The sequence below is a fragment of the Vigna unguiculata genome, chromosome 7 (genome assembly GCF_037176805.1).
Source record: "Vigna unguiculata cultivar grain cowpea cultivar isolate G323 ecotype 2 chromosome 7, ASM3717680v1, whole genome shotgun sequence".
Classification (NCBI taxonomy): Eukaryota; Viridiplantae; Streptophyta; class Magnoliopsida; order Fabales; family Fabaceae; genus Vigna; species Vigna unguiculata.
The window spans coordinates 25258225-25271975 of NC_140798.1; the positions used below are offsets into that span (position 1 = coordinate 25258225).

The 13751-nt window shown below is 36.2% G+C and overlaps 1 protein-coding gene across 1 annotated transcript; it reads left to right on the forward strand.

Annotated features, from left to right (window-relative positions):
• The first annotated feature begins 8893 nt into the window (after window positions 1-8893).
• LOC146884705 (uncharacterized) lies at window positions 8894-11092 on the forward strand. The gene is made up of 5 exons (XM_085675985.1): window positions 8894-9152; window positions 9313-9644; window positions 10096-10295; window positions 10402-10567; window positions 10652-11092. Exons 1-5 carry the CDS (start codon window positions 8894-8896, stop codon window positions 11090-11092), a joined length of 1398 nt encoding a protein of 465 aa, XP_085532111.1.
• Window positions 11093-13751: the final 2659 nt, after the last annotated feature.

Sequence of the window (13751 nt, forward strand, 5' to 3'; positions counted from 1 at the left end):
TTTCATGTGTGATGTATGTGAAAATTCTTGGCTGTTTATATAAGTCGGTCTATGTCAGTGCGTAATTCCTTGGAGTCTCTAGGTGAGACTTTCAGGGTCGTGCTTCAGTGATTGGGACGTAATTCCATGGCCCCTGTTAGTGGGTGTCCATGGTGGTGCCCCATCTATATGGTCTGGTAAGGATTCAAGGTAAGGTTGCATCCTAACACTCTAAGGAGTCAGTTAGTCTCACTTAGAGCGGACTGACTCCTGTGGTGAGAGTAGCAGGAGGCCCGAAATTCATTAAGGGCTAACCTTGTGTGTGAGGGAAATTTGATTCATTATAACACTTGAAACACTTAGCTCGGGGGTGAGCAGAGGTATCCACCACAAGTGCAAGCATCCACTGAATCCGACCAGGCTATATGTATTCAGATGAGTCGAGTCTTAGTGTATTGATTGAAGGGTCATAACATGTTTGAGTGATATGTGTATGTTGTATATGTGTATATTGACTATGAAGGTACATTTGATTGCATGATGAAATTGTTGTTGGCTCTAGCTTACCCGTTCTTGTTGGTTGCTTTGTATGTTGTTCTTCTATCTTCGCGATGATCATCAATTCTATTGATGGGAGCAGACGCGAGAGGTAACCGTGGTCAACAAGGGAGAGGCGAACGCGCTGCTTAGTCTTCTTGGGCCGGACTTTCTGTCCTTCTTGGGCTATCCTTAGGGCTACAACCCATGTACTTGTTCGCTTTTACATCTTTCTAGGATTTCAGTAAACTGTTTAACATGTTTCTTTTATTTTATTTTTTTTGGTGGCATCTTGGTGTGCCTTGGCCTGTACGGCGTTATGTTTAAACTCCAAGACTGCATAGTTATATTATAATTGTGTGACGTTTCTTTAATTACGCATATTAATTAAATGGGACGTTACAATAATAATAAAATAACAATAATAATAATAATAGTAAAATAAATTAACAATAATAATAATATTAAGGATAATAATAATAATAATAATAATAATAATAATAATAATGATAATAATAGAAATAATAATAATGACAAGATATGGGTTAATAATATATAATAACATAATATGGTAAAAATTTATTTTTAATAAAAAAATATTAGTATAAGATTTATACAAATAATAGATTTGGTCTTGAATTGAACAGAAACAATATTGTTTTACTTTGAAAAAAAAGTAGATGATTATATTGTTCTATTAGTATAACATTTTTTGTACAACTAAATTTTAATATAAATATCAGAGTACTTAATGTTGTAAAAATATTTATGTTTAAAAAAATCATCTTATAAAAAATCATCTTCAATTATATAAAAAAATTGGGATAAAATTGAACCAAAGACACAAAAGTGGAGACTAAATTGAAACAATCAGGTACATATGGGTACTAAATTGAAATAAGTACAATGACAGTTGTCACACGTGGCATTATCCTGTCACGTGGCACTGACATTGCCACGTGTCAAAACAGGAACTTGACACGTGGCAACAAAAAAATTTTACAAAAAAAATTAAAAAAAATAAAAATAAAATAAAATAAAATTTAAAAAAAATAAAAAAACGTGAGAGTGACACGTGGCCTGCCGTTAACGATGTTAATTATTTTTTTCTGAAAGGGACCTGATTGATGCACTTCTTCAAAAGTGGGGACACAATTGACACACTCCTAACAAAGTGGGTACCATCCGAGTAATTAAACCTAATATCAAATACAACCAATAAAGAAAGAAATCCAGCACCACTTCTAACCTTCTTTAAATATAAATATATGTATATTTATATTAAAACAAACTATTTAATGTAATCGATACGCTACACCAAAGTCGATAACTTGTTTCCTTTGTTTTTCCTTTTAATATTATATAAATTACTATATGATGAATGTCGTATAATGTCATCCTATAATATGATAACATACCATAACACTACATTATATACTTTTCATATAACTAAAAAAAAAATGAAAGCTCTAGAATGCAGCCCTAAGTCACGCTACCGTAAAAGAAAAACATAAACCCTAACCTTTCCTTTGCATCATTCACCCACAAATCAAGAAAACCTCAATGCGTTCATGCTATATTAGATTTCGTATCACTAAAATTCATCAATCACATACTTAAGATTCAAACAAAAATTTGATGATACTAAATCACCATTACAATCAAAATTTCTAAAATATAAAAGAAATGCATCACATATTTTTTTATTGTAAACAATAATTCAATCAAACAAAACTTAAAATCTTCTTTCATAGGAAGAGATTAAACTAGTCAACTCCCCTTACCTAGAATCCAACTCCATTCCTAGAGTTATGCCTTACACAAGAATGGATCCACCTTTTGCTTCCACCAAAAAGATCTCCTCACTAGCCCTCTAAATTCTCCTTAATCTACATTTTTAGCACTCTCACAACTCACCCTAGGAGTTGTAGTTAGCCTTCTCTATTTTCTTCACTAATTATTGCACTACCTTTGCCTCTTGAGTTTCTCAGCCAATGCAAAGGTTTCTAGGTTTTCCAATACATAGCAAAAATAATAAAGCCTAAAATAAGATCTATTTCATACTAGCCAAGATTTGAACTCCCATCCGCCCAATTAACCAATGTATGCCTAACCATCAAGCCAATGAATATTTCTTAGCATATCATGCACACATATACTTATAATGTCAAGTGTTTATATATGCGCCCAAAATAAATTAAATAATTAAAACATCACACTAATGACATACGTAAGAGTTGAACCTTACTCCCCTCAAACACATCAAGCATGTCTAACCACTTGAGCTTCCATTACTCCTTTTTCATAGCTCTCTGCATTAATTATTTTATAGATTCCTTCCCTCACATTTATTAAATAAATACTTATTTATTTACTTAATTTTTTCTGGGTTTTACATAGGGCACTTATTCATATGATATGCTAATGAAATGTATGCTTATTCCTTAGGAGACATTTTTCCTTTTCTTTTTTATAATGGTGTGATTGTGATGAATTTATTATTATATATAAGGAAATGTGAGAGTAAAGGACCCAAATAGTCTTCCTTATGTGCCTTAATTTATCATAGATTCGACACTTAAAGTTCTAAGGCAAAGTATATGTGCTCACAAGGATAGTTCCCTAATACCTAAAGATTAAGGTCACTAGAGCTATAGTCCACTTCATGGCATCTCTCACGACAATTGGTAAACAACAAGAAGTGAGAGTATCAATGAAGCAAATAAACTCTAGTTGGGGTTCTCACAATGACCACTTTGAAAGTACATCCACCGTGGCACTGTTACACAATCCCTTTTAATTCTAAGCAACTTAGACTCGGGTATAGGGCCTCACTCATGTAATGAACAAAATGTGTGTGTGAAGGGAGAATACAATGTATACCCAAACCCCCACCTAAACAATCATTTTGAATACCAAAGAACATACACATACAATTATTCTAAATATTAAAGAGACAAGAATATACATACCTAAAAGAAAAAAATGGGAAAGAAAAGATATGAAAAAAAAACCACATCAATTTTCCACATCCACATAAATGGACAAATTCTGTAGCGTCCCTAGTGGAGTTGCCATCTATCTTAACCGAAATCGCGATGGGATGACGAACCAAACATAAATTTTTAAAAAAATAGAGTTTGGAGTCACCATCATAGTTTATTCTGGAAAACTATAGAAAAACCAAAAGGATTAGACAAGGTCTAAAAATATTTAGATTTTGGGTCCAGAAGTCGGTTACGCGTGGGGAAGGTATTAACACCCCACAATGCCCGTCCTAAGATGGTACCTTTAATTAAACATGCAAAAGGATGTGGTTTTCAAAATATTTAATTTTTCTAAAAAATAAGAATAAAAGAATGTACAAAAGAAACAAAATTAATATTTTTGGTTTTTTGGACCCAACAAGGATTAATCCTCGCTCCCACGTATCTCCATTCATAATGAAGAATCAAGATTACGTAGTTCTTTAAGAACCTTATAGAAATTGTTGATTTAATTTTTTATTTTTTATAACTTTGAAAATCTTTTTATGGTTTTTTTAGTATTTTTAATTATTTGGAAATGAGTTTCACGCGACGCGAGCGGCCGGACAAACATCAAAAGTAAACAAAGAAAATTATGTTTTACTTTTGGTTCTTTATATATATATATATATATATATATATTGTTTATATTTTCTAGAAAAAAGAAATTTGAAATTTGGTGTCTCGCGACGTTGATAAGTATGAAAAATACTTATTATTCATATTTGATTGGACCTCTTAATTGTATTCATTCATGTGTCTTGTGGAAGTTTTAGGTTGTTTTTAGGTTTCTTTTAGGTTAGGTATATTTTGTGTTTTATTGGTGATTATTATATAGGAGAGTGAAGGATTGGAGAAGAAGTGAGGTTGTTCTGTCAGGACCTTGTCGCCCAGCGAGCATGCCAAGTCGCCCAGCGAGCAAGTCATCTTGCCCAACGAGAGGACGATTTTCTGAAGTGGTTATAGTCTCAAAAGTTACATGAAATTGACATGCTAGAATGTGGGAACACGACAAAAGTAGTGAAAAATAGGAGAAACGCCATTCTAGGACAAGGAGAACTCATATCACTTCATTCATTCCATCAATTTCATCCATCTTTTGTTCTTTAGATGCCTAGGAGTGACTAAACTTCTCTTTCATTGGGGTGGGATGTAATGAACTTATACTCTTTGTAATTTTCCTATGCAATGTAATCGTTATTTTTGTTCATATGTTCTATCTCAATTATTCATGTGCATGATGGAAATCTTTGCTATTTGATTATATCTAATTATTGGGAAATGAATTGGAACATAACCTTTGATAGAACAATCATGAGATTGGGTTCTAGGAATAGACGTAATCTCTAGGTCATTTTATACATCAAATCTTAATGCAAGTCATGTGTTAAAATAGTTCAGGAATTATTGTTTTGGCATATTTGACTTAGAACTTGCTTACAAGGAATTAAGGGCCAGTATGCTTATGATATGGATGTTTGAGCAAGATAGAGAGATTGTGTAGGAAATATTGCATTTGTATGGTTCATGAAATCCAACCTTGGTGAAGTCTTTCCAAAATTCTTCCATATTTTTAGTGTTTATTAATTTTGCATGTTTATCTTAAATTAAACCAATCTTTAATGTTGACATCATTGCTGAAATTAGTAAATAATTACAATTAGACAAACAAACACAAATCCCTTGGGAAAACGATACTTGGACTTCCATTTTACTACTTGTAATGAATTGGTACACTTGCCAAAGAGTTGACAAGTTTTTGGTGCCGTTGCTGGGGATTTGTTTGTTTTTGTTTTGTTTGATTGTGTTATTTACTAATTTAGGCTTCTACATTCATTTGTACATTCATATTTTTTTATAGTTTGTATCTACTTATTTGTCTTTTCTAGTGTTTTTTGTTTTGTATGAGAAGCAAGTCTTGAGCTGATAATCTACTATTTAATCCTAAAATTGAAGGAATAGCTCGTAGGAATAACAGTAGAAGACGAAGAAAAAGGCAAATCCAAATTGTTAAAGAAGAGAAATAGGTAACATCTACTTCTGAACAAGCTATCTTCTCCTCAATTGATCAAGAAGAGGAAGAAATGGCTGGTGAAGGAAATGGTGATAGGTATGTTTGACGTACTCTGGAAGATTATGCTTCATTCTTTGCTCCTCTTAATTTCAGCAGCATCGCATGACCTGTAGTGAATGTTGCCAACATGGAGATGAAGCCAACTTTGATTCATTTAGTCCAGAGTAACCAATTTCATGGCCTTTCACATGAGAATTTGTACACACATTTGGCTACCTTCTTGGAGATTTGTAACACAGTGAAGATCCACCAAGTGCCAGATGAAGCCATCAGATTGAGTCTTTTCCCCTTCTCTTTGGCGGGGAATGCTAAGGTTTGGTTGAATTCCTTCCCGGAGAATAGTTTGATTGATTGGGAGGATGTTGTAGCCAAATTCTTGAACAAGTACTTTCCATAATCCAAGGTCAATAAAGGGAAGCAAGAAATATCATCCTTTCAACAAGAAGCTTTTGAGTCATTGAGCCAAACATGGGATAGGTTTAAAGGTTTGTTAAGAAAAACCCCTACTCATGGTTTTGACATGCCTGCGCAACTTACTCTCTTCCTAGGAGGATTGCAATCTCATACTAAATTAATGTTGGATGCCTCGGCTGGAGGCAATATCAAGTGGAAGACACATGAGGAAGCCCATGAAATGATTGTGATTATGGCATCTAATGATAATGAAATGCAGAATGAGAGGGCTAGAGCTTCAGTCTCAAGATGCAATATTGGCTCAGAAAAAAATTATGACTCAACAACTTGAATCAGTAATTAAGAAACTTTCTCAATTGCCTAAGGAACTTCAGAATGTCTCACAGGCTCAACACTGACAACTTGTGCAAGGATGCGAGTTGTGTGGTGGAGATCATTCAACTGGGTAGTGTGTCATGAAGACCAATTCCCAAGAAGAGGTTAACTATATGGGTAACCAAGGTTGTCAGGGTAATTATGGTAACTACAACCAAGGTTGGAAGCCTCACCCCAACATGGGCCAGGCTGGACCTTCTAATAGACCTCCACCTCAATCACAACCATCTTTGACTATTGATAGGACCACTAAGCTGGAGGAAGCAATGCAACATTTAGTGCAAGTGTCCATTTCCAATCAAAAGAGCACGGAGGCATCTATCCATAACTTGGAGATTCAAATTGGGCAACTTGCTAAGAAGTTGGAAGAGAAGATAGAGAAGAACTTTAGGGCTAATACTGAGGTTAATCCCAAGGAGCAGTGTAAGGCTATTGTTACTAGAAGTGGTAAGGTGTTAGTGGAGAGAGAAGTGAGAAAACATGAGTGTGAGAAAGAAAACTAAGAGACGAGTGGAGAGAAAAGTGAAATGATAAAAAAGTTGAGGGAGAAGATGAGAATAGAGTGGAGAGAAAAAATAGTGAGGAAAAAGAAATTGTGAAGCCACTTCCTTATCCCAAAATCCACTCCAGAAAGCAAAGGAGAAACAATTCTCTAGGTTTTTGGATATTTTCAAGAAGCTTGAGATTACCATTCCCTTTTTCTGAAGCTCTCCAACAGATGCCTCCATATGCAAGATTTATGAAGGAGTTGCTCACCAAAAAAAGGAAGTACATTGAGGAAGAGACAATCGAAGTGCAAGGCAATTGTAGTGCAATTATTTAAAAGCTCTTGCCTCCCAAATTTAAAGATCCAGGTAGTTTCACTATACGATGCACCATTGGGAAATTACCCATTAGAAAGGCATTAATTGATTTGGGAGCAAGTATAAATTTGATGCCTTTTTCCATGATGCGGAGAATTAGAGATTTGGAGGTGAAACTCACAAGGATGACACTTCAATTGGCTGATCGGTCTCTTAAGTGTCCTATGGTGTTATAGAAGATGTGTTGGTGAAAGTTGACAAATTCACTTTTCCTGTGGACTTTGTCATTTTGGATATGGAAGAGGACATTAAGGTCCCTCTCATATTGGGGTGCCCATTCATGAAGACTGCCATGGTGATTATTGATGTGGATGATGGTCATCTAAAAGTTCGTGTGCAAGATGAAACTATGACTTTTAATGTCATAGAGGCCATGCAACATCCAAATGATAGTGGCAATTGTTTCAGAGTGGAGGTCCTAGATGAAGTGATTGACACAGCTAAGAGTCAGATGCATGTAAAATCCTCTCTTGAGAGATTTTGATTGACTCTTGTGATAATGTGACTCTTGAAGAGGAAGCTAAAGTGGAAGAAGTCACTATGCAGTTGGAAAAGACTAGAGAAGTATCTTCAACTCATGCTAAAGTGGAGAATTTGATAACGGAGAAATATGATGATCAAGGCAAACTTGAGTTGAAAATATTGTTAGATCATCTCAAGTATGCCTTCTTAGAAGAAGATTGTAAGAAATTGGTGATAATTAGCAGTGCACTTTCACAGATTGAAGAGTATAGGCTTTTAAAGGTTCTTAAGGCAAATCAAGGGCTATAGGTTGGCATATTTCTTATTTGAAGGTGATGTAGGATCGTCTCAGATTTGGAGTGAATTTCGTCTTGGAAAGAAATCGGTATAAAAACCCTAGATCAAAAATCAACGGAGGGGAAGATGGGGGACGTCGAATCAATGAAGATGCGAGACGGAAGAATACCACGCCACTTGGAGGAGATTCCAAGATAAGTGAGGAGGATCCACCGCTTTGAATCAGAGATTCAAAGATAAGGACTGGTGGTTCTAAGGAGAATCTTAAGACTCCAAAGAAAACTCAGTGTTTAATAAAACTCAAATCTGAATACAAAGTGTTTCACAAGGGCTTATATACTATGGGTCAAAACACAAAAAGTCTAACACAACTAATGGTCAGATAAGGCCTAAACAAAAATATTACAAAAATTACAATAATAGATCTTATTATACGATCTGAAGCTAATCCAAGATCTCTTTGAAGGTCATTTGCATGATTCCATCAACTGATCCGAAATCCCTATGACGGTCCCGAACCACACCTTCATCAGAAAGGGATAAGCCCAACCTGTTGCATGCACAAGATCATGTTGGAGAAGGACTACAAACCCATTGCACAACCTTAAAGACGATTGCATCCCACTTTGAAAAAGGTGGTGAGGAAGGAGGTGCTGAAATTATTGGAAGTAGGGATGATATATCCAATTTTTTACAGTTCTTGGGTAAGTCCTGTGCACGTTGTGCCAAAGAAAGGGGGGATTACTATTGTTAAAAATGAGAAAAATAAGTTAATTCTAACTCGATCAGTCTCTGGGTGGAGGATGTGCATTGATTATAGGAAGTTGAATCAAGCCACTCGAAAGGATCATTTTTCTCTCCCTTTCATGGACCAAATGTTGGAACGGTTGGTTGGGCAAGCTTTCTACAGTTTCCTGGATGATTATTTAGGATATAATCAAATAGTAGTTAATCTTAAGGATCAGGAGAAGACTACATTCACATGTCCTTATGGTGTATTTTCTTATAGGCGAATGCCTTTTGGCCTTTTCAATGCACCTGCTACCTTTCAACGATGCATGCTAACCATTTCTGCTTATTTAGTTAAGAGTATTGAGGTATTTATGGACAATTTCTCAGTTTTTGGTCCATCTTTTGATTCATGCCTTGAGAACTTGGATGTGGTTTTGAAAAGATGCATTGACACAAAACTTGTGCTGATTTAGGAGAAGTGCCATTTTATGGTGAGAGAAGTTACCACCTCCAACAAATGTCAAACGGATTAGAAGTTTTCTTGGTCATGCAGGTTTCTATAGCAGATTCATCAAAGATTTCTCCAAGATTGCTAAACCCTTGTGTAATCTCCTAGTTAAATATGCTCCTTTTGAGTTTGATGGTGAGTGTTTGCAAGCTTTTAATAGCTTGAAGAAGAAACTAGTTTCTGCCCTAGTGATAATTGCACCAATTTGGACTCAAGAATTTGAGTTGATGTGTGATGCTAGCAATTATGCCATTGCGACCGTTCTTGGTCAGAGAAGAGAGAAAGTTTTTCATGCTATTTATTATGCCAGCAAGGTCTTGAATGGTGCTCAGCTTCATTATGCCACAACGGAGAAGGAGTTTTTGGCCATTTTCTATGTACTAGAGGAGTTTAGACCTTACCTTATTGGGTCTAAAGTGATCATATATATAGACCATGTTGCCATAAAATATTTTTTGTACAAGCATAACTCCAAGCCACGATTGATCAGATGGGTCCTCTTATTATAGAAGTTTTATTTGGAGATTAGGGATAAGAAAGGGAGTGAGAATGTTATTGTAGATCATCTTTCTCGATTGGTAAATGATGAAGTTACATTCAAAGATAGGGAGATTTATGAGACTTTTTGTGATGAAAGTTTGATGCTCATTCAACAAAGGCCATGGTTTGCAAATATGGCTAATTTCAAAGTTGCAGGTGTTCTCCCTGAAGATCTTTCATGGTAGCAGAAGAAGAAGTTCTTACATGACACAAAGTAGTTCCTTTAGGATGACCATTTCTTGTTCAAGCTTGGTGTTGATAATCTTTTGAGGTGGTGTGTCACTGTAGAGGAAGTTGCAGGTATCATATGGCATTGTCACAATTCGTCATATGATGGACACTTTAATGGAGAAAGGACAACCGCCAAGCTGCTTCAATCTGGTTTTTACTGGCCCACTTTATTCAAAGATGATCATGTTCATGCTAGGAGTTATGATAAATGTCAAAGGATTGGAAGCATTTCAAAAAGAAATGAGATACCACTTCAGGCAATTTTTGAAGTGGAGGTGTTTGATTGTTGGGGCATTGATTTTTTGGTCCCCTACCTTTATCGTATAGTAATGAGTATATATTGGTTGGAGTGGATTATATCAGTAAATGGGTGGAAGCAACTGCTTGCCAAAAGAATGATGCCAAGACAATTATCAAGTTCTTGAAAAGACAGATTTTCTCAAGGTTTGGAGTTCCTAGGGTCCTCATAAGTGATGGTGGATCCCATTTTGGTAATGCTCAATTGGCCAAGGTTTTGAAACATTATGAGGTTAGGCACAAAATAGCCTCTCCTTATCATCCTCAAACCAATGGCTAAGCTGAGGTGTCCAACCGGGAGATAAAAAGGATTCAGGAAAAGATTGTGGCATCATCCAGAAAAGATTGGTCGGTTAAGTTTGATGATGCTCTTTGGGCATATAGAACAACCATGAAAACACATGTGAGGCTATCACCATTCCAATTAGTATATGGCAAATCTTGTCATCTGCTAGTGGAGATGGAGCATAAGGCTTATTGGGACTTGAAACTTCTTAACTTTGATTCATCTTTGTCTGCAGAGAAAAGAAAGTTGCAGTTGCAGGAACTTGAAGAAATGAGATTGACAAAATATGACAACTCCAAGAGATACAAGGAAAAGGCAAAGCTCTATCATGATAGGAAGCTTTTGAAGAGAGAATTTCACCCAAGCCAGCAAGTGTTGCTTTTCAATTTAAGATTCAAGCTCATTCCTAGCAAGTTGAAATCTAAGTGGTCTGGCCATTCACCATCAAGGAAGTCAAACCATATGGTGTAGTTGAACTAATGGATCCTTATTCTAGTGATCCACATAGAAGTTGGATAGTAAATGGTCAATGCTTGAAGCATTATGTGGGGGGTGAGGTTGAATTCTTCACCACTATCGTTCATTTTTCTGATCCATAAATTGTTACTCGTCAAGCTAGTGACGTTAAAGAAGCGCTAATTGGGAGGCAACCTAGTGTTTGCTGTTTTTTATCACTCTTAGAATATGTTTGCTTTTGTTTTTAATTATTGTTGTTTTGTTTGGTTCGCCCAGCAAGCAAGGTAGTCGCCCAATGAGTTCGTTTCTACAGAATCTGGTTGTCAAAAATTATGCAGACTCGCCTAGCGACCACCACTCACCCAACAAATATTCGCATAAATTGGCATCTGGAGCAGTAATTGGGTGAGCCTTTCTCGCCCAACGAGTTTGGTTTTCTGTAAATCCTGAAATTATACAGACTCGTCTAGCTAGCAGTAGTCGCCCAATGAATTAATGAAGAAATTTCACTCTGGAACAATAGTTGGGCGATCGCTACTCACCCTGTGATCAAGCTTTGAAAAAAAAGGAAAAAAATGAATTTCAAGTTTGAGGGAACTGGGACACTCGCCTAGCGAGCTACCTCATTCGCCTAGCAACTACAACAATCTTTAATGATGTCAGGTGGTTGTTGGCTCAAATTTGACTTTTCAAAAAATGAGGCTGATCGGTTGGCCTTTAAGACATCCTAGAAGCCTTGTAGACCACGTACACCAAAGCAGCACAACACCATTCTACTACAGTCATATCGCCTGACGCAGATCACGAGGTGCCAAGCGCAACGAGCTTCTAGGCCGCTTGGCGTGGGACACGTGCCGCCAGGCGCTAAACGCCTATGATTCTATTGTTTTAGCAAGTATCACCTGGCGGGGCAACCCTTATCGCCAAGCGCCACACGCTTCAATACTCTACTGGTTTTGTAGTTATCGCTTAGCGGTCAAACACCACCACCAGGCACTACACCAGTACTTGTGCAGTACTGGTTTTTAAGTACCCAGAACAAAGTAACATCAATCTTGCTCTTATAATTTTGCATATCCACAATCAAGAATATAGGCTTCCACAAATCAACATGACTCACATGCACAATCTAAAATTTAGATGGCTTCATCATACGCGTACAGAAGTATCACCGTATATCATGTGCATCAATCCCCACATATTCATATATATATATATATATATATATATATATATATATATATATATATATATATATATATATATATTCCACCCTTTAAATCCATGTTAGCATTCAATTCGAACTTATGAATAACGCATGCTCAAACAAATATAAAGCAGCAGCACTCTAACAAATTAAGCACATGATCCTATCCGCCAATGCAAATTTATATTGACACACATGCATTCACCAATAAACCAATTCTTAACATGTGACTAACCCAAAGGAACATTCAATTTCATAGAGACTTACAACATAACCCAATCATGCTTCATTATATGTTACTTGGAATTATCAAGATGTTATTCATGCATTTTAAAGACTTCAAAACTAGCAATCGTGCATAACATATATCTCTCGCTAATGACCTCCAAATAAAATTTCCATTGTTCAAAGTGAAAAACTACATGTTATGGACCATCTGCAAAATTTCACCTAAATCGGACGGTTAACGAACTGAGAAATGCAGTTTTACGAAAACTGCACAAACTAGAAAAATAGTGGCGCCTAGCGCCCATAAATCAGGAAGGTGGCGCCTGGCGGTACAAAACTAGCGCCCGGCGGTTCCTGTTGCACAAAAAGTACGAAAAACAATGTTTTTTGTGAACAGAACACCACGCCCATCGCCTAGCGGCAGCTCTTCACCGCAGGCAATTTTTTAACAATAACTTAGAAATTATGTTGCTTTTACATGATTGTTCTGCATCTGTGTAAACCCTAAAACCCTAAATCAACAATTTTAGCATTCGTCTTGACATAATTATATTGTTCACACATCATATTTATTCAATTCGAATTATTTTTATATAATTATCACTTGTAGAATTTAGCCTCACCCTCACAAAATCTCAAAACGCGTCCCGAATAGTCATAAAATGAAATTTCCACACAAACCCTAGATTTTTCCTGCACCCATGATGAACCTTAAATCCCCAAATCTCGTTCCAGCCAATCAAACGCATAATTACAAACAAATCGATTTCCTTCATGCATATTCATTCAATAATCCCATAAATCTTAACTTCGTTATCATTAAATTCCAAGAATCAGATTAACAACTGAACCACAATCCCAACACGACCCCCTTTCACTTTGATGATTCCCAATCAATCACCTAAATTCATACAAACATAGTGATAATCATTGATTTCATAAGTTTATACATGCAAATCATGCACATGAACCTTGCTCAATATCCAACCATCACAAAATCCATACAGAATCGTTGAACAAGAATACAAGGGTTCACGCGGAGTTACCCTTGCCGCCAGGCAGTTCATCTTAAAACCTAGAAATGGGTGTCACTCTCACGCATCGCCTGGCGGGCCTTTAAAGTTGCTAGGCGGTTTCTGGAAAATTTCCAGAAACTCGACCAATGGAAAATTAACGCAAAAATAGGCACCCAATCATACATCATACAACGTAAAATCATACAATTTCATATAGACAAAT

Excerpts from the sequence above, each read along its gene's own strand:
- LOC146884705 (XM_085675985.1), top strand. The coding sequence starts at position 8,894 with ATGGACCAAATGTTGGAACGGTTGGTTGGGCAAGCTTTCTACAGTTTC. Across the intron at positions 9,153-9,312 it reads GGACAATTTCTCAGTTTTTG|GTTTCTATAGCAGATTCATC; the intron begins GTCCATCTTTTG and ends TTGGTCATGCAG. Across the intron at positions 10,296-10,401 it reads GAAATGAGATACCACTTCAG|TAAATGGGTGGAAGCAACTG; the intron begins GCAATTTTTGAA and ends GGATTATATCAG.